Source organism: Colossoma macropomum, unplaced genomic scaffold (assembly GCF_904425465.1).
Source record: "Colossoma macropomum unplaced genomic scaffold, Colossoma_macropomum, whole genome shotgun sequence".
Taxonomy (NCBI): Eukaryota; Metazoa; Chordata; class Actinopteri; order Characiformes; family Serrasalmidae; genus Colossoma; species Colossoma macropomum.
The window spans coordinates 2,502,871-2,523,775 of NW_023494805.1; the positions used below are offsets into that span (position 1 = coordinate 2,502,871).

Genomic DNA, 20,905 nt, shown 5'->3' on the forward strand with positions numbered 1-20,905 from the left:
TCAGCTATTTTTGAATAATAAAATGTTTTTAAATTTTTCACCTCCACCTGCTATCACTGAAAAATTAAGCTCTACACTACACTCCTAAAAAATATGGTTCTTCAAGGGGTCTGCATGATTTGCATGATTAAAGGGTTCTCTGCATGGTGAAATGGTTCTTCAGATTGATGGAGAATGTGCTGTATACGGTACTATGTAGAACTTTTTTTGAAAAGGGTTCTATGTAGCACAAAAAATGTTTCTTCTATTGTATATAAGCTTGACATTGTAACAGTAATCATGCAAAGGCTTTAATCATGCAAAGAGTTCTTTGAGTGTTCATGGTTCTATATAGAACCATTTTTCACTAGTGTACTTTTGGCCCTTGTGGCCCCTTTTTATTGTTAATTTTTCCTCTTTTTGTTCATTTTTTTTCTTCCCTATGATTACCTGGATATCTCTTCATCAACTCCCACAGATACCTGAATATGAAAATTGGTCATAATGCACACTCTTACTGCATAAACGCCGAGTCGGTATAGAAAAAGCGAATTAATGACTGTAGCGCTGTAGCTTTTAGAGCAGTGCTGAAAGCACATGACCTGCCGGTGACCTCAGAAACAACAAACAGGGTCTCTCAGTGTTTCATTTCAGCCTTTAAATATGTTTTACAGCCATCGAGCAAAAATGCATGACCAACCAATCCTTTTTCACACAGCAGAAACTCAGCAAAGCCGAGTCGCTCCACAGCGCGACTCTCAAATGGAGCCTGAAAAACAAAATAAAAAAAATGTCCAAACAGGTCCATCACCGTAAGGTCAGAGGGTCAGTGGCGTCTCCCAAGGGAAGATGACCAGCAGACAGACACAGCAGAGTCACACTCACTGCTACAGTGTTTAAACATAACCATCTGAAGATGATCCGTGTTGTGATGATGTGAAAGAACCAGCCAGGTCTGAGCTGTGGGCTGGAACGGGCTCGGCTGGTGCAGCGGTGGTCCGACGAGATGGGCAGGTCTGCTGTGTTTAGTGTAGCTGTGTCTGAAAGCATAAAGCCCTGGTGACCACGTCCCTGCTGACCTTCACTCGTCTCCACCTGAAGACTCCTCAGCCTCCTGCAGCCACTGGATGAACTTCAGCAGCTGCGAACAGCAGAAAACAAATGACACTCAGAAAATCATTAACTATAAAAACGGTTAACGAGCCATCATGAAGCTTCACTGACTGACAGCTGGGCTCATCACCCAGAATGTGTTGGAGCCGTAAAAAGGGCACGGTCACTTCTTTGGTTCGCGTCCTCAGATTCTTTAAGCTTCGCTTTCAGACTTTTAACTGTTCTTTGATGCTGCAGCCTCGTTCTCCTGCGGCCGCGATCGGACATTTCTTTAGAAATCTCTTTAAACACGGAGGGTTTTAGATGAGTCTGGACTGCATGGATTCCAGTCTGGCTGTTCAGACTGAGTTGCATTGCCGCAGATCGGATACGTATCAGAATTGAAAATGTCAGATTCAGTGTGTTTATCTGTTCACACTGACACACAGACACATCTGTGCCACATACGGAGAAAAAGATCAGATTTGGGCCACTTTTACCTGCTGTGTAAACAAAGCCAAGGGTAAGTAAGTGAACACATTCTCAACAGTGAACACACGTCTGCACATTTCAATACACAATTTCTATTTATTTGTTTAACATATTGGAAAAAATAATACATTAAACATACAATGTGGCCGGAGCGAAGGTTATGGCACATTTTATGTTTATTTTTTCCAGGAAATATGTAAAATTCAGCATATAAACAGTAACTGTAAAGCATGCTCTCTGTAGAGGATGTGTTCACTTATTCAGTCTTAGAAAATCAACAACATGGAATTTGACAGGGCGCACAAACTTTCGCACACTACTGTATAAGAACTGTAAACTTTTTTTTGCTAGATGCAAAGAAACTAGGATATAATATGTAGAAAAAAAACTTATGTAAGCACCATATCAAGTAAATACAATTTCCTCCACAATTCTTGGCACTCTTTACTCATCTATCTATAACACACACACACACACACACACACACACATATACATTATATATATATATATATACATACACACACATTTCTGATATAGGCCTATTCTTGCACTTTCCGTAGTCTTTTAGGATATGAGAGATTATATCTGATAGAATATTCAAAACTGAAAATATATAGTTGTATAGTTATTATAGATACATAGGGTCACGGTAGTGATACATGACTATCTGGATTAAGCGGTTAATGATGATGATGATGATGAGTTATATATCACATTTGAGCCTTGACCCCCACCCGTACTCACCCCCTTGGTTCTTGCGCAGCTGCCGGCTCTTTTCTGTGGTGACCTTCTGAGAGAACCAGCGCATGATTGTGTCCTCCTCCAGGATGTCCAGCTCGTACACGGTCATCAGCACCTGTCACCAAACACATTAGCTGCATTTCAGCTGCAGTTCAGCCAACATAAACATGAAAAACACTCAGGCAACGATCAGGCATAACATTATGACCACTGAAGAACAGGGTAAAAGGGGGCTAACAAAGTATCAGAGAAACAGATGGACTACAGTCTGTAACTGTAGAACTACAAAGTGCACCTATATAGTAAGTGGAGCTGATAAAATGGACAATGAGCGTAGAAACAAGGAGGTGGTCAGAATGTTATGCCTGATCGGTGTATATACACACATACACACATCAAGGTTTACTCCTAGTGCATTTATTTTATATATTAAGTATAGTGTAGTTGGTAACACCTCTGCCTTCTACACTGTAGACTGGGGTTCAATCCCCCATCTAGTAAGCACCCTATACTTATAAGAGTCCTTGGGCAAGACTCCTAACACTGCCTTCACCTACCTGTGTAAAGTGATCTAACTGTGAGTCACTCTGAATAAGACCGTCTCCCAAATGACATAAATGTAAATGTAAACTTTGATGATGTTTTGGCGACTTTTCGGCTTTTAGCAAAACGTTATTTAAAAATAAAAGATCTTCTGACCCACGGATTTGTTGAGATTTTTTTAATGTGGCCCTTTTAGTGGTTCAGTTTGACACATCTGCTCTAACTTTCTGGCAGGCCAGCTCTGCCTCATTTAGAGCAGCCCTGGTTTAGAGTAGAACTGACCTTGACCAGCGCAGGCCACTGCGAGTCGTGCTCCAGGAACACCTCCTCCAGAGAGGCGAGGCAGTCCATGTGGTCCTGCTCACGCTTCACGTAGTTCTTAAAGACAGGAGCCCACTTCTTCAGCAGCTGCACAGAGAACACAGAGAAACTCGGTCATTAGAGGCTCAAACTGGACGGTGGACAGTGGACAGAGTGGGAGGCCAACATGAAACCTGTCAACAGAGCTGAGACTGAAATTCTCTCAGATACGTGTTATTTAATATTCAGACATTAAACACTACAGTAGTTTTAGTTAAACTGACCGATATGGCTGTCAGCTGGCAACTGTCCAACTTCTTAACCTCAAACTTACCAAGTTTTCAGTAATACAAGTATAATAGTGCCAGACGTGGTGCTTTACAAAATTCTTAGTGGTTGGTTGGTATTTTTTTTTAGTTTGGACAGAATTTTGTTGGACTCTGGTTCGAGACTGCGTTTGTTTCTGGACTAAAATTTAAGATGAGATCCTTTATTAGTACCATAACGGGGGAATTCACAGTGCTACAGCAGCAAGGCACTCGTAACAGATTATAAAAGAGTGGGCGTCTCACACAGTCAGACTGGCTTTTGCAGATTTTTTTGGGTGACTGAAATATTGGGGATCCACACTAAACGATTAAGGATCACACACTACTCAACTTTTCAGCTGTTGCTGAACCGAACATACTGAATTCATGAGAACTCACGAGAGCTCTCGCGTTCTCCTGTTACTCGGAGATGCAAATAAACAAATGTGAGCTGCTGCAGCTGTTTTGCGCTGAAACAGTAAAGAAGCCGCAGGAAAACGTTTAAATGACAATCATGGATTTAAAAATGTGATCAGTGAGGTATTTATTAGAGTTTTAAATCTACATAAACTCGATTGTGCCTCAAATTCAGCTCCACATGCGAGAGACTTTCCACCATTTTTCTTTGTTTACTTGCTGTATTTTCTTCTTTCACGCTCTCAGTTTTCATTGGCTGTTGCAGGAATCTGTCAGATTGAGTCGTTGACCAGTTTACACTAGATTTTGCTCAGATGACTCCACATTCGTCCCAAAGCAGAGTTCTTTCTTCAGCATTAACAGCAGCAAAGAAAACTATATTGTGTTTATGTTTTTCTCCCAAAACCCTCTCTGTATACCTGAGGTCACCCTATTTCACAGACATCACCACCGCTTTAATTTCATGACATAACTGAATGCTATTTCAAATTTAACAACATAATTGATCCACAACATCAACCAACATAGAGACAGAATTGATGTATTGTGTAACTACACATTCTACAAAATAGGTTCAAAGTCAGACTCATATTCTGGACTTTTAACTCACTTGGACTTCAGACTAAAACAAAAACTAATGAAAATTTAACTATAACAGCAGTTCAATTAACTACCAGTGAACAAAAAGAGTGATTCAGCAGCAGAAGCCATGCACTCACAGGCAGCAGCAGGGTGGAGTACTGCGCCGGGCTGATCTGAGCTCCTTGCTGCTGGAAGGGAAACTCCAGCACCACTCTGGTGAGCACCTGCATGACCTCCTTCAGCGAGATGTTGTAGGCGTACCTGCCAGCAAAGAGCCCACATTACACCACTGCTACTGTTGCGGCTGCTCAGAGCACAGACAGGATCACCCCTGCTAACCCTTAGACGTCTACGGCTATTTATACTGCTATATGTTCACATTTATACCGTTATTTATATGTAATATATTTACATAATAAACAATATCGTTATAAAGTAAACTGCATTTATATTTACTTTATATTCCGTATGGGCATGTTAGAGTCTAGACTTTTTCTGCTTGTTTTGAAGTCAAAATGGGACAAAAGCAGCAAAAATGTGAAAGATGTTTTTACAATAGCTGTTCATCCAGTTAAAATCTTCAAAATATCTACTTTTCTACTTGTAAACACGAATGAAAGTTTAAAAGCTATACTTTTTCTCGTTTTTCTCGTGAGCTAAGAGTGAGAAACGCTTTGCTGAGTGTGATTTTTAAGGGTTAATACCCGATTTAGTTTAAGTGAACGCAGGTACAGTCTGTATATGTGTAGCAGTGATGTGAGAGGTGGAGCTCTGACGTACTTCAGTGAGTTAATCTCCAGGACCAGATTATCACAGCCGATGTTTTCCTCCAGGCCCCTCTGCAAAGTGCCCAGCACCTCGTTCTGAAACACTGAGGCGGTGGAGATCAGAAGGTTAGAGCTCAGCCTGCGGTCTCACTGTGACACACAGTGAAGATCTGCCCATTTTTACCCTTTAAAGGTGAGGGAAAGCCCTACTGGAGCTGGATTAGTGTTCCTAACCATAACGCAGCACCTCCGGTGTTCTACTGCTTTAACACAACAGCTTCACACAGACAAGAAGAAGTACAGTAAAGAAACCCTGAGATACTGTTTCAATTATATTTGTATTACCAGAAATTTAATCTGCCAAAGTAGATCTGGCAGCTTATCTATATCATCTGCTTATTATTTATTATTATTCTTACTATTTATGATATTAATATTTCTCATAGGTGTTTTTATTTATAAGATACATTCCCGTTGATGGGAATATTCCAGAGCAGGTTAAGAATTATTTCACAGCTTTTCACAGAGGTTCATCCATATTCAACTCGTCAATCTTCATCCTCCTAAATTTCTTACTTAGAAGTCAATTTTCAAGATTTAGTGGCAATGAATACAGAACAGGCTTCACATGTGGCAAAAAAGGGTTCTTTAAAATCTCTGATAGCATGAGGATAGTGGGCCACTGTCGGCAAAGCTGTTTAAGCAGAGTATTAGACAAAATTCACTCATTTTCCCCTCACAGTCCAATTTACTGATTTTTCCTTCCTTCTTTTATTTAGTTATACTTAGTATAATTTAGGTACATCAGTATTAGTTTAGTAAATAATTTTAATCCAGCTCAGCGTCAGCAACGTTTTCTATAAAATCATTTTATATCCAGCCTTTTTTTCTCTTGGTTGTTTGTAATATTTATATTAAAAGTCTGTGTAAATTTAAAATCTGTTTGAGGAGATTAAAAACTGGTTAGAGCTTGTATGCAGGACAGTAATCTGGGTGGTTTTAAGATGGACCAGCAGGGGCAAACAGTCAGTCCTTATCAACCTTATCAAGCCAGTGGACGAGAAATGTACAAAAGATGTATAAAATACCCTTTAATATCTGTACTATAGTTGTTTTCCTTGTGTGTTGGTGTCTATATATCTGTGTTTTCTTTGTTTCACTTACTATAATTTTTATTGCTCAGACGTTAACATTAGTGTATAAATGTTCATCATTTCACAAATATAGTATCTATTAATTTCCTATATAGTCACTGTCCAAAGAAAAATACGCATCCCCATTTTTGTTGATTTTTAGTTTTTTGTGATTGTGATTTTTCCCGACTAATATTGAGAACGATATTTAAAATATGATTTATAAATTGAGATTCAGCCCTGATTTATTTTGGCCAAGAATACCAGAATATCCGCATTCTCTGGCTTGAGGCTCGACTCCTAATCATGGTACATAGTACATAGTACCCATGATACATAGTACCTGATTACTAGACTCAATTTCCACACTTAAAGCTTAAAACAGTGTTTTTGCTACTGCACATACTTAAAAAAGATGGTTCTTCAAAGGTTCTTTAGTAAAGACGGTGATTCTGTATAGAACCATAAACACACAACGACCCATTTGCATGCATAAGTTTTCTACATGGTGAAATGGTTCTTCAGATTGATGGAGAACGTGTTGTATATGGTTCTATATAGAACCTTTTTGCAAAAAAAGTTCTCTAAAGGACCAAAATGGTCTTCCATTGTAACAAGCTTTTGGCTCTGTATAGAACCATAATCAACACATTCTCCAATCTGAAGAACCGGTTTACCAAGCAAAGAACCCTTCAAGCATGTAAATGGGTCTGAGTATTCATTGTTCTATGTAGAAAGGCCGCAGATTGTTACTAAAGAACCATTTTTTTAAAGAACCTTGAAGAACTATATTTTTTAAGAGGCTATAATTTAAAAAAAACGGCAGCTCTTGCGATTTGAAAATTGTGATTTCGATATAAATCGATTAACCTTTCACTCCTACACAAGACTACACACATCAGTCTTGGTGATAGTGACCTAAACACCAGGACCTTCTAACTAATCTAGCTACAACGGGACTTCAGACGTTTCTGTACCTCGGACGTCGTCCAGTTCGGGCGACACCGGGCGGCTCCCGGCATCTTGTGACCCTTCGCTGGCCTCGCTCTCGGTCTCACTGTCAGTGTCAGGTTTCAGCACCAGACCTGAAAACACAGCAGCAACAAAACAAGCTTAACAATTAACTCAAGGCCTTAAACAGGTATGTATGTGTTGGGTGTTCATCCAGTATGAATCTGATAAATATCTGAATCAGTTATGAATCAAGAGTGGGGCCTGATTTTCTCCTCTCTCTCAAAGATGAGAGCTTTAAGTGCTGTTTTATCTGATGGGGGCAGTTTTGTTGTCTACCAGCTCTTCCAGGTGGTTGTTAGGAGCCACATTTTTCTCTGTAGCTTTTAAGGAGTTTTTTCACCTATTTTGCTTAAATCTTTCTCCTTCATTATAAGTGTAATATCTTATATCTAATCTCCTCACTAATATCTCCTTTAGTCCCTTTAGACACTCATGAGAAAGAGATGTGAGGCAGCTCAGGTGAGTTTGGGTTGTTTGTGTGAATGTTAGGCTACGCTCACATTACCAGGTTGAAGTGGTACAAATCTGATTTTTTGCCCTGATGTGACTCAGATCTGATGTTTTCAGAGCTGTGTGGACACAAATCTAATCTTTTCATATCCGAACTGAGTCACTTTCATATGTGGCCCTAGATCGGATTCGTATCCAATTTGTGGCCATGTGACCTTAATCTGACGCTCAGATCGGCATTCATGTGTTTTTTTCCACTGTGCATGCGCCATCATTCAGCGTTACCATGGCAGCAGCGCCGAACAGAAGTTAAAGCCTGTAAACGGTGGAAAAGCATATACATTTGATTTTGTTGTTGAGGCTTTTGCATAATTTTCCATTAAACAGATGTTTTGTGTTGATTTCAGACACTGAAAAATTAATAACTTGTCCTTCATGGCCTTAACTGATTCGTCACTGATCCATAATGGATACACACCTGATTCATAAACGATTCATATCAGATATATGCCTGATTCATACTGGATACATACCCAATTGATAACTGATTCATACACCACAGGTAACTGATTCATAACTAATATATAGTGGATATACACCTGATTCGTACCGAACATATACCTGATTAATACGGGATATATTCCTAATTAATAACTGACTCATTGTAAACTGATTCACAAAGGATACACACTTGATTCATTAACGATTCATACCAGATATATGACTGATTTATACTGGATACACACCAAATTAATAACTGATTCATACCTCATAGATACGCAATTCATAACTGATTCATAGTGGATATACACCTGATTCATACCGAATACCCGGTTAATACTGGATACGTTCCTAATTAATAACTGATTCACGTTTCATAGACAACTGATTTATAACAGATATACAGTGAATACACACCTGATTCATAACTGATTCACACCTCATAGATAACTGATTCATAGCATTCATAGTGGATAGACACTTGATTCATATTGAATCTATAGCAGATCAATACTGGATACCTTCCTAATTAATAGCTGATTCATGCTTTATAGATAACTGATTCATAACTCATCCATAAAGGATACACATCTGATTAATAAATGATTCATACCAGATATATACCAGACTAATACTGGATACATACCAAATTAATAACTGATTTATACACCACAGGTAGCCGATATATAGCTGAATTATACCGGATACATATCCATTTAACAACTGACTGATACTGAATTCATACCTAATTCATAACTGATTCAAATTGGATACATACCTGTTTAAGGTCATGACTTAATTATTAAGCCCTTCCTAATTAAGCTGACCCAGGTGTGACAGGTGAATTAAAACACTGTCCTGATGTTTGTATATGTGCTTCAACCTTGTTTAAACTTGTACAGCTGAGACAACCAGCCCCAGTGTACGTGTCTTACCCCAGATGCACTGTGCTAACACATCATCCTCTGTGTCATCCAGACTGCTGGTTTTCCACAGGTAGCCCCGCCCCTCAGAGCCCACCTCCGCCGGGCTGAACGCTAAATGAAATACCAAAATATCAAGATATATCAATATATATATATGTTTTTACTGATGATTTATCAATTTTTTCATGTCTATTAAAGGCTGCAGTGAGTGCTCTGGTTCAGCGGTGGTGTGATTACCTTTCTGTTTGGTCTTGTCTTTATTCAGCGAAACATCGTTATCGTCACTCAAAAACTCATCGTCATCCGCCTCGTCTTCCTCGTCCGGGTGGTGCATGGACACCACGGTGCCCTCCGGGAGAGAAATATTGGGTCCCACCACAACCTGCAGACGAGGTGGAGTCAGGATTAGACCACCTGGACTTACTAACACATTCTAAAGGATCATTTCCTGTATTTGTTATTGTATCTCCTCTGAAGTCAATGTCTGTGTAGTTTTGGGTCACCATTGATATTTACATGGTCATTTTCCAGCCTCTCTCTCTCCCTCACAGGCTGTTCTGTTACTCTACAATGAATCATTTCACACCAAAACACTGATTAATTCTGTTTATATTTCACTACTGAATCGATCACTATTGTAAATATGTTTTAGTTTAGGTTTAGGCTTAATCTTACGCTTAAACCTGTACATGACCCGCATTGATGGTTCTCAAAAACAGAACCGAAGCCAAAACAGTCACCAAATCATAACTACTAGTTGTTTGCTTTGCATCCACACTTGAAGAATAAGTACAGTGGTATGCAAAAGTTTGGGCAATACACAATAATTCAAATAGTATTTGTTATTTTTAATATTTTACCACATAAAAACACTACTGGCCACCTGAACCTTGTGGCCATATTTAAGAATCTGTGGCCACAGTATCAAACATATTTACTGTATAAACAGTTGCATGCAAACAGTTGTATAAACAGCTGCATGGTCAAGTTCCATGTTGTTGATTTAATAAATGTAAAATAAGCTGATATCTCCTCTACAGCGAACACATTGTTTATTCTTAATTCATTTTAATGCACTATTTCTGTTTAACTGAATTTAACACATTAAGGAAAAAAACGTTGCAGCACATTTTATGTATTTTTCTCAAAATATGTCACGTTACTGCTGGACTGAGAATAGTCCACCAACCAAAAACATCCAGCCAAAAGCGTCCTGTGGGCAGCGTCCTGTGACCACTGATGAAGGACTCGAGGATGACCAACACAAACTGTGCAGCAGCAGATGAGCTATCGTCTCTGACTTTACATCTACAAGGTGGACTGATAAGGTAGGAGTGTCTAATAGAGTGGACAGTGAGTGGACACAGTGTTTAAAAACTCCAGCAGCACTGCTGTGTCTGATCCACTCAGACCAGCACAACACACACTAACACCACCACCACGTCAGTGTTACTGCAGTGCTGAGAATGACCCACCACCCAAACAGTACCTGCTCTGTGAGGGTCCATGGGGGTCCAGACCACTGAAGAAGAGGGTAAAAGGGGGCTAACAAAGTATCAGAGAAACAGATGGACTACAGTCTGTAACTGTAGAACTACAAAGTGCACCTATACAGTAAGTGGAGCTGATAAAATGGACAATGAGCGTAGAAACAAGGAGGTGGTCATGATGTTATGCCTGATCGGTGTATTTTCTCTGAGAGGACAACAAAGTAGCTCTGGATAAGAGCGTCTGCTAAATGCTGTAAATTTAAATGTAAATCGTTATAAAATACTCCATAAACACATCGGGCTTCCCACATAAACTATATTCTGTGTTAACATGCCGAGGTTCTCTGTTCTGTGAATCAGTGAGACACATGAGGCTGTTACAGGGATTTCACCTGCTCTGCATCGTAACCGCGGTAACGGAGGGAGTTTCGTAATATCACAAGACATAAACAAATCCAACAAGCCCAGACAGAATAGAAAACAATGTGATTCACACAGTTCAGTGGACATTAACACAGTTACTGTACGTCATTAAATCTGCCCAGTCAGTCGAACTGTTACTGATCTCTGTTTGGTCTGATGTTAAATATGTTGGTGTGAACTCTGAGTGAACCAGGACTAAAACCCAACAACATTATTTTCTGCTTTGATCCAGACCGACAGAACCGAACTACAAGTATCAACACCCATAACTGTTTTCCTGTTCAAAGGTTCTCACACTGAAAGGTTCTTACAGTGAAAGGGTCTCACACTGAAAGGTTCTTACAGTGAAAGGGTCTCACACTGAAAGGTTCTTACAGTGAAAGGGTCTCACACTGAAAGGTTCTTACAGTGAAAGGGTCTCACACTGAAAGGTTCTTACAGTGAAAGAGTCTCACAGTGAAATGTTCTTACAATGAAAGGGTCTCACACTGAAAGGGTATTACAGTGAAAAGGTCTCACACTGAAAGTGTATTACAGTGAAAGGGTCTCACACTGAAAGGGTACTACAGTGAAAGGGTCTCACACTGAAAGGTTCTTACAGTAAAAGGATATTACAGTGAAAGAGTCTCACACTGAAAGGTTCTTACAGTGAAAGGGTCTCACACTGAAAGGTTCTTACACTGAAAGGTTCTTACAGTGAAAGGGTCTCACACTGAAAGGTTCTTACAGTGAAAGAGTCTCACACTGAAAGGTTCTTACAGTGAAAGGTTCTTACAGTGAAAGGGTCTCACACTGAAAGGTTCTTACAGTGAAAGGATATTACAGTGAAAGAGTCTCACACTGAAAGGTTCTTACACTGAAAGGTTCTTACAGTGAAAGAGTCTCACACTGAAAGGTTCTTACAGTGAAAGGGTCTCACACTGCAAGGGTCTCACACTGAAAGGTTCTTACATCGTAAGCGAGCACACACTGTTCGTTCAGCGTGACGCCGTCTTTCACCTCCACACCATCACAGATCAGCGACTGACAGACCGTCACGCCGTTGCCGATGCGGACGTTGTTCCATATATACGCCCGGTCCAACACCACTCCGTCCCCTAGGAAACGGAGAGAGAAGAGCCAATCAGAGTGAGCGCCAAGAAAAAGACAGTATATTACAGTGTAATTCAGAAGGAGGTGGTACCGATGACACAGTTGGCCCCGATGACGGTGTTGGATATGCTGCAGTTGGCCCCGATCACGGTGTTTCGGCCAATCAGCACATTCTCCTCCATCAGGCTGCCGTGTCCCAGGCTGACGCCCGGCTCACGGTACACGTTGTGGCGGGAGTGCGTGCAGCTCCGCCCCTTGGCGTCTGAGAAGTTGGCCTCCGGCGTGATGGGGTAGACCCAGCGGCGGATGAGGTCTGATGACACCGAGTCGTACATCAGCAGGTTGGAGACGCGCGCCCCGTAGCCGTCCTTACTCACGTACATGTGGATCTGATTCCCCAAAATCTGGCAGGAAGACAAGGAACAGTTACAGCGGGACGGCTTTTGAAGCCTATCGCTTGGAAAAAAATCAAAATCAAATTCACACAATTACCTACAGCTTCAACTGTCAAATATATATGCCAATATTTTAAATATTCTACCAAATATTGTCTCAGATATTCTATAAGAATAATGAAAGCTGTGTGTTTCGCTGTAATGGTTAAATGAAAAAGAAATTTTATTTGTTATTAAATTTTTTTTTAGCAATTTTATTGTAGGTTAATTAGTAAATATATTATGCTTAAAATTAAAAAATAAAATTGCTAAAAAAAATCACTGATGTATAATTACTGTCATAGAAAGTAGCAAATGTTATTTTGGGGGATCTTGCCCAACCTGACAACCCTGAGCAAGTTGCTGAGGCCGTTTGAACATTGCTGAGTCGTGCTGAAGAGCAAATACTGTCTTGATAACTTTACTGTCTTAAAAATAGCTGCAAACCTGTCAGTGGTGGGGGGGGGGAACGGGACCATGTTTTAGATTCTATATAACCAGGTTTTTTGAGTCGCTCAAAAACCACTTTACATCTGAGCTTGTTTTATACTCTGTATAAGTGTATAAGGTGCAGTTTAAATACGTTCCTCTCTGCTCTGTGTGGCCTGGTCGTCCAATTATTATACGTCCAATTACTGGGTGTTTCAATTATCCTCAGAAGTGTGGAGAGCAGCTGGCTGATATTCCAGAGCAGCAAGAAAAGCTTTTGGACTGAACCGGACGATTAAACCCAACATCATCGAACAAAAGTCCTTACACGAATTTTTGAATTTTCTGTTCCACCTTAAACGGTGCAGGTGCAATAATGTAAGGACTGCACCATTTAAGGTGGAACAGAAGCTCTGAGGTGAAACCAGGAGAGCGTAACAGGACGGGTGTTGACGTGCTGACCTCCTCGTTGACGAGAATGCCCCGAACAAAGTCGTTCCTCGTCTGGTAGTCGAAGTTGTCAGTGAACAGCTGAGCCACCTGAAAAACAACCGTCAACACGGTCACTTCACTCCTGACGTGACTCTGTAGCAGCTCAGACACAAAGCTCATCACTGAACACTCACCTGCGGAGAACAGATGCTGATGTGACAGTCCAGCAGATCGTGATGGATTTCGAACTCGTCACTGCCGCTGTGGAAGATGTTCTGAAACGGTAAGGGTTAGTTTACGGTGTTATCATTTCAGTACAGCAACGATACAACGATACGCATCACAGCCAAACAGAACCAAACAGAATTTATATACAATTACCTAAACATTACTTATTGTTTTAGGTGAAACATACGACATTTTAAAGACTAATATAGCAGCAAACAACTATTTCCTGTAAAGACATAGTGCAGTAATGGCATCCTGAGCAGAGAATAGCCACGCCCCTCTGTGTGTGTGTAATCTGAGCTTCTGTGTGTTTTGTTTTCATAGCCGGTCTGGATGAGCGTGCATGTTAGGTCCCGCCCTGTGAAAAAGTCGCCCGTCCTACGTTTTGTTTTGCCTCCTGCAGACAGTGACCACTCACATAACATGCGTGCACCGCTTAAGGTGGAACGGGACAATTCAAACAAGAAGCTGGGGCGCCACAACGTAGTCTTATCTGCTACATAATTTTAAGGTGGAACGGGAAAATTCAAACAAGCAGCTGAGGCACCTGATTGTAGTCCAGTTCCTGCACCTTTTAAAGTGGAACGGGAAAATTTGAACAAGAAGCTGGCGAAAAAGAAGCTGACTTCAGCTTCACTGAGAGCTGCCATGAAAACGGATGAGGAAGCTGCTCCTGCTTGACAGATGGGTTACATATTTTTGCTGTTTCACAGAATCAACAGGTCAGTATTGTTTTGTCCTGTTTGCGAATGTTTGCGACAGCAACTGGTCAGACTCACAGCAGCAACGTCAGCTACATTACTTACTGTGTTGTTCACTCTGATGTTATGTGATCCTAAACTTCAGTAAGAACTTTAATAGGTTTATTCAATATATAAAATAACTTCTGGGTGTACATTTTGTTAGAACTTCATCCTGATATTAATTTTATTAGACCTTCATTCTGGAGGTTAATTTTATGAGGTTCCACTGCTTTCTCAGTCATTGTATAATCTTCTACAGCTCTGAAATTTTTTTTATATTTTTTAGAAAGCTCAGTAGAAGTCAAAGACCAGTAGTATAAAAAGATTTTATATGTTTATTTGGAAAATAATGTTTTACATTAATTAATTATTAATAATTGATTGACTGCAGTAATTTTAGACTTTTCAACACTTGTGTATATAAGTGCAACTCATTCTGCCCCCTGTACGGTGTTCAGTCTGTGCAGTTCAGTGCGGAGTTCAGGTTGTACAAGTTTATGTTCAGTTATCTGTAAGTTCAGTAGTGGATCAGTGTTGGATACCATGGGAAACTGGAGCTTCTTCAGGCCCTGAGTCCTCTGGTAGTGAAGCACACGTTTGCTCTTGCTGTCCACGGCAACGATGATGTCGTCCTCATCACAGCGCGTCCTGTGGCCGGGCGAGGACTCCTTGAAGATCATGGTCATCACCGAGATGTTCTTCTCCAGCTTGCGGCGGAGTCTGAAAAGAGGGCAGCAGACAAGACGGAGAGAAGGAGAAGATTTAAGATGTTTGTGTTATTGGATCACTTACAGTGTTCATACAAAAACAATTGTTATTCCATAGGAATACAACAAGGAATGTTCTAATCTCTACCTCAGGGGTGGAGAACCGCAGGCCTGGAGGGAAAGTGCAGGACTCTCCAGGACTGGAGTTCGCCACCCCTGCTCTACCTTTCAATCCACCACAGTCAGTTCACTCTGTAGACCAATGCTTTTAGACACTGTTCTTGTCACCATCTTACTAGATGCCTAACAACACCTTAGCAACCACCTGGGATACCACAGCAATGGCCTAACAACGCCTTAGCAACCAAATGGGATACCACAGCAATAGCCTAACAACATCTTAGCAACCAAATGGGATACCACAGCAATGGCCTAACAACGCCTTAGCAACCAAATGCGATAACACAGCAATGGCCTAACAACGCCTTAGCAACCACCTGGGATAGCACAGGAACAGCCAGCAACACCTGGAATAGTAAAGCAATTGCCTAGCAAAAGCTTAGCAACCGACTGGGATACCATAGCCACCTACAAACACCTTAATAACCACCTAAGAACCACCAAGCAACGCCCTAACTGCAAACCAGAAGGCCACAGTAACCTCACAGCAACACTACAGTAACTACTTGGAATTACTGTATAAACCCAATTAAGTTATTAGAGATAATCAGCAGTGCTTTAGTGCACCACTTTAACTTTTAACTTTATTAACATTATTAGATGGTTTTGTCAAACCACCTTCAAACTAATGCACCAACTTTCCACTTCTAGCTTTATAATAATATTTCAGTGTGTGCAACAAAGGAGGCTGACTTTGAACCATCAACATTTCACAGTGTAAGAACATTTAAACAAAACATTTATCAACAAAAAAAAAACTACAAGTTATGGTGTTCGTAAGAGTACATGGTCAAAACTCGAACACTACCAGGAGGCTTTATACTAGGGGTGAGTCACACAGCCATCAAAAGGTAAAAAAAAATTGTCTATAAATTAAGAATTTTTGATGAGCCAATTTGGGTCCCCACAAAATTGTACGTTCTCATATTCAAGAATCATGCGATGTGTGCAGCGCAGAGCAGCGTCTTACGTCCAGTAAAGGAAGCAGAAAGACTTCTGCTGCATCTAAAGGCAGACAGTTCAGAGTCGTCCATCAACATAATTTTACTCTCAGCTCACACAGACTCTGTGAGGCACTGCACATCATCCTATGTGGATCATTTCTTTGGTTTTGTTTTTGGGGGGTGAGTGGTTTTCAAGAATTCTTTTGAATAATGTCTCACAAATTTAAATATCAAATTTGACTGAAACAACTATTCCTTCCAGAAAAAGTAGCAAACTATTTCACATAGATAAGTAGCTAAAACTTCATACATAGAATATGAAAGAAAATGACCCCTTTTCCCCCAAACAACGACTCAAAACCCTCTGGGCCCCGAATTCCCTCACTTGTGCTCCTGAAGGGCCTGGGACAGGTCGATGTTGGACACCACGTCCCCGTAGACCAGCACGAAATCCGAACGGACCAAACACTTGGCGTCCACGTCCCTCAGGACGTCCCCGAGGGAGCGGTAGAGGTCAGAGGTGATGATGTGGACCGTGTTCGGAGACGTGGGGCGGCACCATTTGGACTTTCTGCAAAAAACACAACGACAGCACTGAATCATGGGAGTCCGCGGTAACAGAAGCGACACTGATGAACGCTGATAAATCACGGGGTCTCACAGCAGGTGGTCTTTTATCTTGTTGGACATCCAGCAGCAGAAGATGAACGTCTCCTGCACCCCTGTGGAGGTCAGGAACTCTAACGTGTAGTCGATCATGCAGACGTTGGCCAGCGGCAGCAGAGCCTGAGGAGGAGAGACAAACGCGGCTGAAACAGTGATGGACGCCACCTGGCGGAGCTCTAAACAGTCTCACTGAACTGCTACCTCAGCCTGGATCTGGACAAATCAATACAAATGTTTAATTGAAAATAGTACAAAGACAACACATCAAATATTGAAACTGAGAAACTTCATTGTTTGCCCATTTTGAATTTGATGCCAACAACACGTTTCAAGAAACTTGGGATGGGGACAACAAAAGGCGGGTAAAGTCATGTAATGCTTAGACACCTGGTGGTTGATTGACAACAGGTCAGTAACATGACTGGGTATAAAGAGCATCTCAGAGAGGCTGAGTCTTTCAGAAGTAAGGATGAGGAGGGGTTCACCACTCTGTGAAAGACTGCACGATCAAATAGTGCAACAATTCAAGAAAAACGTTTCTCAACATGAAATAGCAAAGAACTTCTGCTTTTCATCATCTCTGCTACATAATAACATTAAAAGATTCAGAGAATCTGGAGAAATCTCTGTTTGTAAGGGACAAGGCCAAAAACCAGTATTTGCTGGCTGTGATCTTTGGGCCCTCAGGCAGCACTGCATTATAAACAGACATGATTCTGTAGTGGAAATCACTGCATGGGCTCAGAAACACTTCTGAAAACACTGTCTGTGAACACAGTTCATCACTGCATCCACAAATGCAAGTTAAACTCTAAAACGCAAAGAAGAAACCAAATATAAACAGGATGCAGAAACGCTGCCACCTTCTCTGGGCCTGAGCTCATTTAAAATGGACTGAGGGGAAGTGACAAATCAACATGTGAAATTCTTTTTGGAAATCATGGACACTGTGTCCTCCGGGCTAAAGACCTCTCAGCTTGTTATCAGTGCACAGTCCAAAAGCCAGTATTCATGACGGTATAGGGGGGTGCATTAGTGCACATGGCATGGGTGACATGCACATCTGTGAAGGCACCATTAATGCTGAACGATATATACATGTTTTGGCAACATATGCTGCCATCCAGACGACGTCTTTTTCAGGGAAGGCCTGATTATTTCAGCAAGACAACGTAAAACCACATTCTGCATATGTTACAACAGCACTGCTCCGTATTAAAAGAGTCCAGGTGCTAAACTGACCTGTCTGCAGTCCAGATCTGTCACCACTGAAAACATTTGGCGCATTATTAAATGAAAAATATGACAAAGGAGACCCTGAACTGTTGAGCAGCTGAAATCCTGTATCAAACAAAAATGGGAAAACATTTCACTTTCTAAACTACAGCAGCGTCTCCTCAGTTCCCAAACACTTACAGGGTGTTGTTAATAGAAGAGGTGACGAAACACAGTGGTAAACAGACCCCCGTCCTAACTTTTTTGGAACATGTTGTTGCCATCAAATTCAAAATGGGCATATATTTTTTCAAAAACAATAAAATTTCTCAGTTTCAACATTTGATATGTTGCCTTTGTAGTATTTTCCTTTAAAAATATGATTTACATGATTTGCACATCACTGCATGATATTTTTATTTACATTCTGGACAGCGTCCTAACTTTTTTGGAAATAAGGTTGTAATATGGAGGCCACTAATTAATATACTGAAGCCACAAATAGATATATTTAGGTTACAAATTAATACATTGAAGCCATAAACTAATATACTGAGGCCAGAAATTCATATATTTAAGCCACAAATATATAAATATATTGGGGCCAGAAATATATAAAATATACTGAGGCCACTAATTAATCTATTGAAGCCACTAATTAAATTAATGTATGGAGGCCACAAATTAATTTAATATATGAAGGCAACAAATTAATAATTTCGGGCCACGAATTACTACATGGATGCCACGAGTTAAACTTAACTCGTGTCCACACTTTATGGAAAATAAGCCCCACCTCCGGGGCTCAGTAGTTGTTTACTCCACTGAGTTGGTGTGTTTAGTTCATGGTGTTGGTCACTGGGTGAAAATAAGCCTCAGAAATTCAAATTAAACTGAATTTATTCCGCACAGAGACCCGCGTGCAGCAGAGCAGGTCAGATAACCGCTCCTCACGGGTTTGGCTCCCGTGGTCATTCAGAGAGACACGCACACATACTGGACCATTAGGGTCACCATCAGTCACTATAACAGAATAATAAACAGTAATACAGTAATAAAGACACCACAGTAATACCGCGGAGTATTAAACCTGCCCCTCTTTCTGTCTTCACTCTCTGAGAGACTGAGCTTCAGAAGGAGCTGTTAAACTGAAATATCAGGTTTAGCACTTCTGCAGAATCAATAAACTCTCGGAAAAGCCTGGAGAGACGTTTCTACCCATCAGCGGCCCGAATCCGAGCCTCTCAGAGCCCGAATCCCTCAGAGAGTGAAGTTAGTGAGGGTACAGCGCTGTTGTGCTAGTTAGCGTTAGCAGCTCTCCGCACTCATACGGCAGCCCACGGCTAGGCTAGGCTAGGCTAAGCTAGGCAGTTAGCAGCGCGGTGTTCGGGTCTGTCTCACCCTCGGCTGGTCCTTGGAGATGGGGAAGAACCTGCGGTTGAAGCTGTCCGCGATGAGGACCGCCTGCAGCGGCTGCTGCTCATCGTCCTGCGGCTGCTCCGCTCCGCTGCGGCGCTGCTTGCCTGCTTTACCCGCCATGATCACCAGCCAGGTCGCGGCTAGAGCGGACTGAGACACGCTGCTGTAACCGGCAGCAACATCGGGGGCGCGTCTCATTCAGAGGCGCTCTGAGCCCTACTCCCTACACCCTACACCCTACCATCTACATCCTGCTCCCTACACCCTATTATGTCGATCCTACTCCTTAGTCTTTACCATTTACTCCCTACATTCTACATCTTACTCGCTACATCCTACCTTCTACTCTCCACACCCTACTACTTCATATACCCTACACCCTATTATGTCCATCCTATTCCTTAGTCCTTACCGTCTACTCTCTACATCCTACTCCCTACACCATACCCCTACACCCTACATTCTACTCCCTCCCTACAACCTGCTCCCTGCACCCTACATCCTGCTCCCTATGCCCTACATTCTACTCCATCCCTACACCATACATTCTACTCCCTCCCTACAACCTGCTCCCTACACCCTACATTCTACTCCCTCCCTACAACCTGCTCCCTACACCCTACATTCTACTCCCTCCCTACAACCTGCTCCCTACACCCTACATTCTACTCCCTCCCTACAACCTGCTCCCTACACCCTACATTCTACTCCATCCCTACACCCTACATTCTTCTCCCTCCCTACAACCTGCTCCCTACACCCTACATTCTACTCCCTCCCTACAACCTGCTCCCTACACCCTACAAACTGCTCCTTACACCCTACATTCTACTCCCTCCCTACAACCTGCTCCCTATGCCCTACATTCTACTCCATCCCTACACCCTACATTCTACACCCTATATTCTACTCCCTCCCTACAACCTGCTCCCTGCACCCTACAACCTGCTCCCTACACCCTACATGCTACTCCCTCCCTACGACCTGCTCCCTACACCCTACAAACTGCTCCTTACACCCTACATTCTACTCCCTCCCTACAACCTGCTCCCTATGCCCTACATTCTACTCCATCCCTACACCCTACATTCTACACCCTATATTCTACTCCCTCCATACAACCTGCTCCCTGCACCCTACATCCTGCTCTCTATGCCCTACATTCTACTCCATCCCTACACCCTACATTCTACACCCTATATTCTACTCCCTCCCTACAACCTGCTCCCTGCACCCTACATCCTACTCCCTCCATA

At 41.7% G+C, this 20,905-nt stretch overlaps 1 protein-coding gene across 1 annotated transcript; it reads right to left on the reverse strand.

Moving 5' to 3' along the window:
• Positions 1-616: 616 nt before the first annotated feature.
• On the reverse strand, positions 617-19,815 carry eif2b5 (eukaryotic translation initiation factor 2B, subunit 5 epsilon). Its single transcript, XM_036597439.1, has 16 exons — positions 19,632-19,815; positions 17,011-17,135; positions 16,735-16,920; positions 15,061-15,238; positions 13,742-13,822; positions 13,578-13,655; positions 12,344-12,656; positions 12,112-12,257; positions 9,485-9,629; positions 9,257-9,358; positions 7,334-7,441; positions 5,237-5,327; positions 4,594-4,717; positions 3,132-3,257; positions 2,311-2,421; positions 617-1,120 (listed from the first exon to the last, which is right to left on the reverse strand). Exons 1-16 carry the CDS (start codon positions 19,767-19,769, stop codon positions 1,061-1,063), a joined length of 2,112 nt encoding a protein of 703 aa, XP_036453332.1. The 5' UTR covers positions 19,770-19,815; the 3' UTR covers positions 617-1,060.
• Positions 19,816-20,905: the final 1,090 nt, after the last annotated feature.

Coding starts and splice junctions, on each gene's coding strand:
- eif2b5 (XM_036597439.1), bottom strand. CDS start 19,769: ATGGCGGGTAAAGCAGGCAAGCAGCGCCGCAGCGGAGCGGAGCAGCCG. Junction 5,328..7,333: donor CGAACTGGACGACGTCCGAG/GTACAGAAACGT, acceptor CCACCGCCTCAG/TGTTTCAGAACGAGGTGCTG. Junction 2,422..3,131: donor AGTGGCCTGCGCTGGTCAAG/GTCAGTTCTACT, acceptor GTTTGGTGACAG/GTGCTGATGACCGTGTACGA.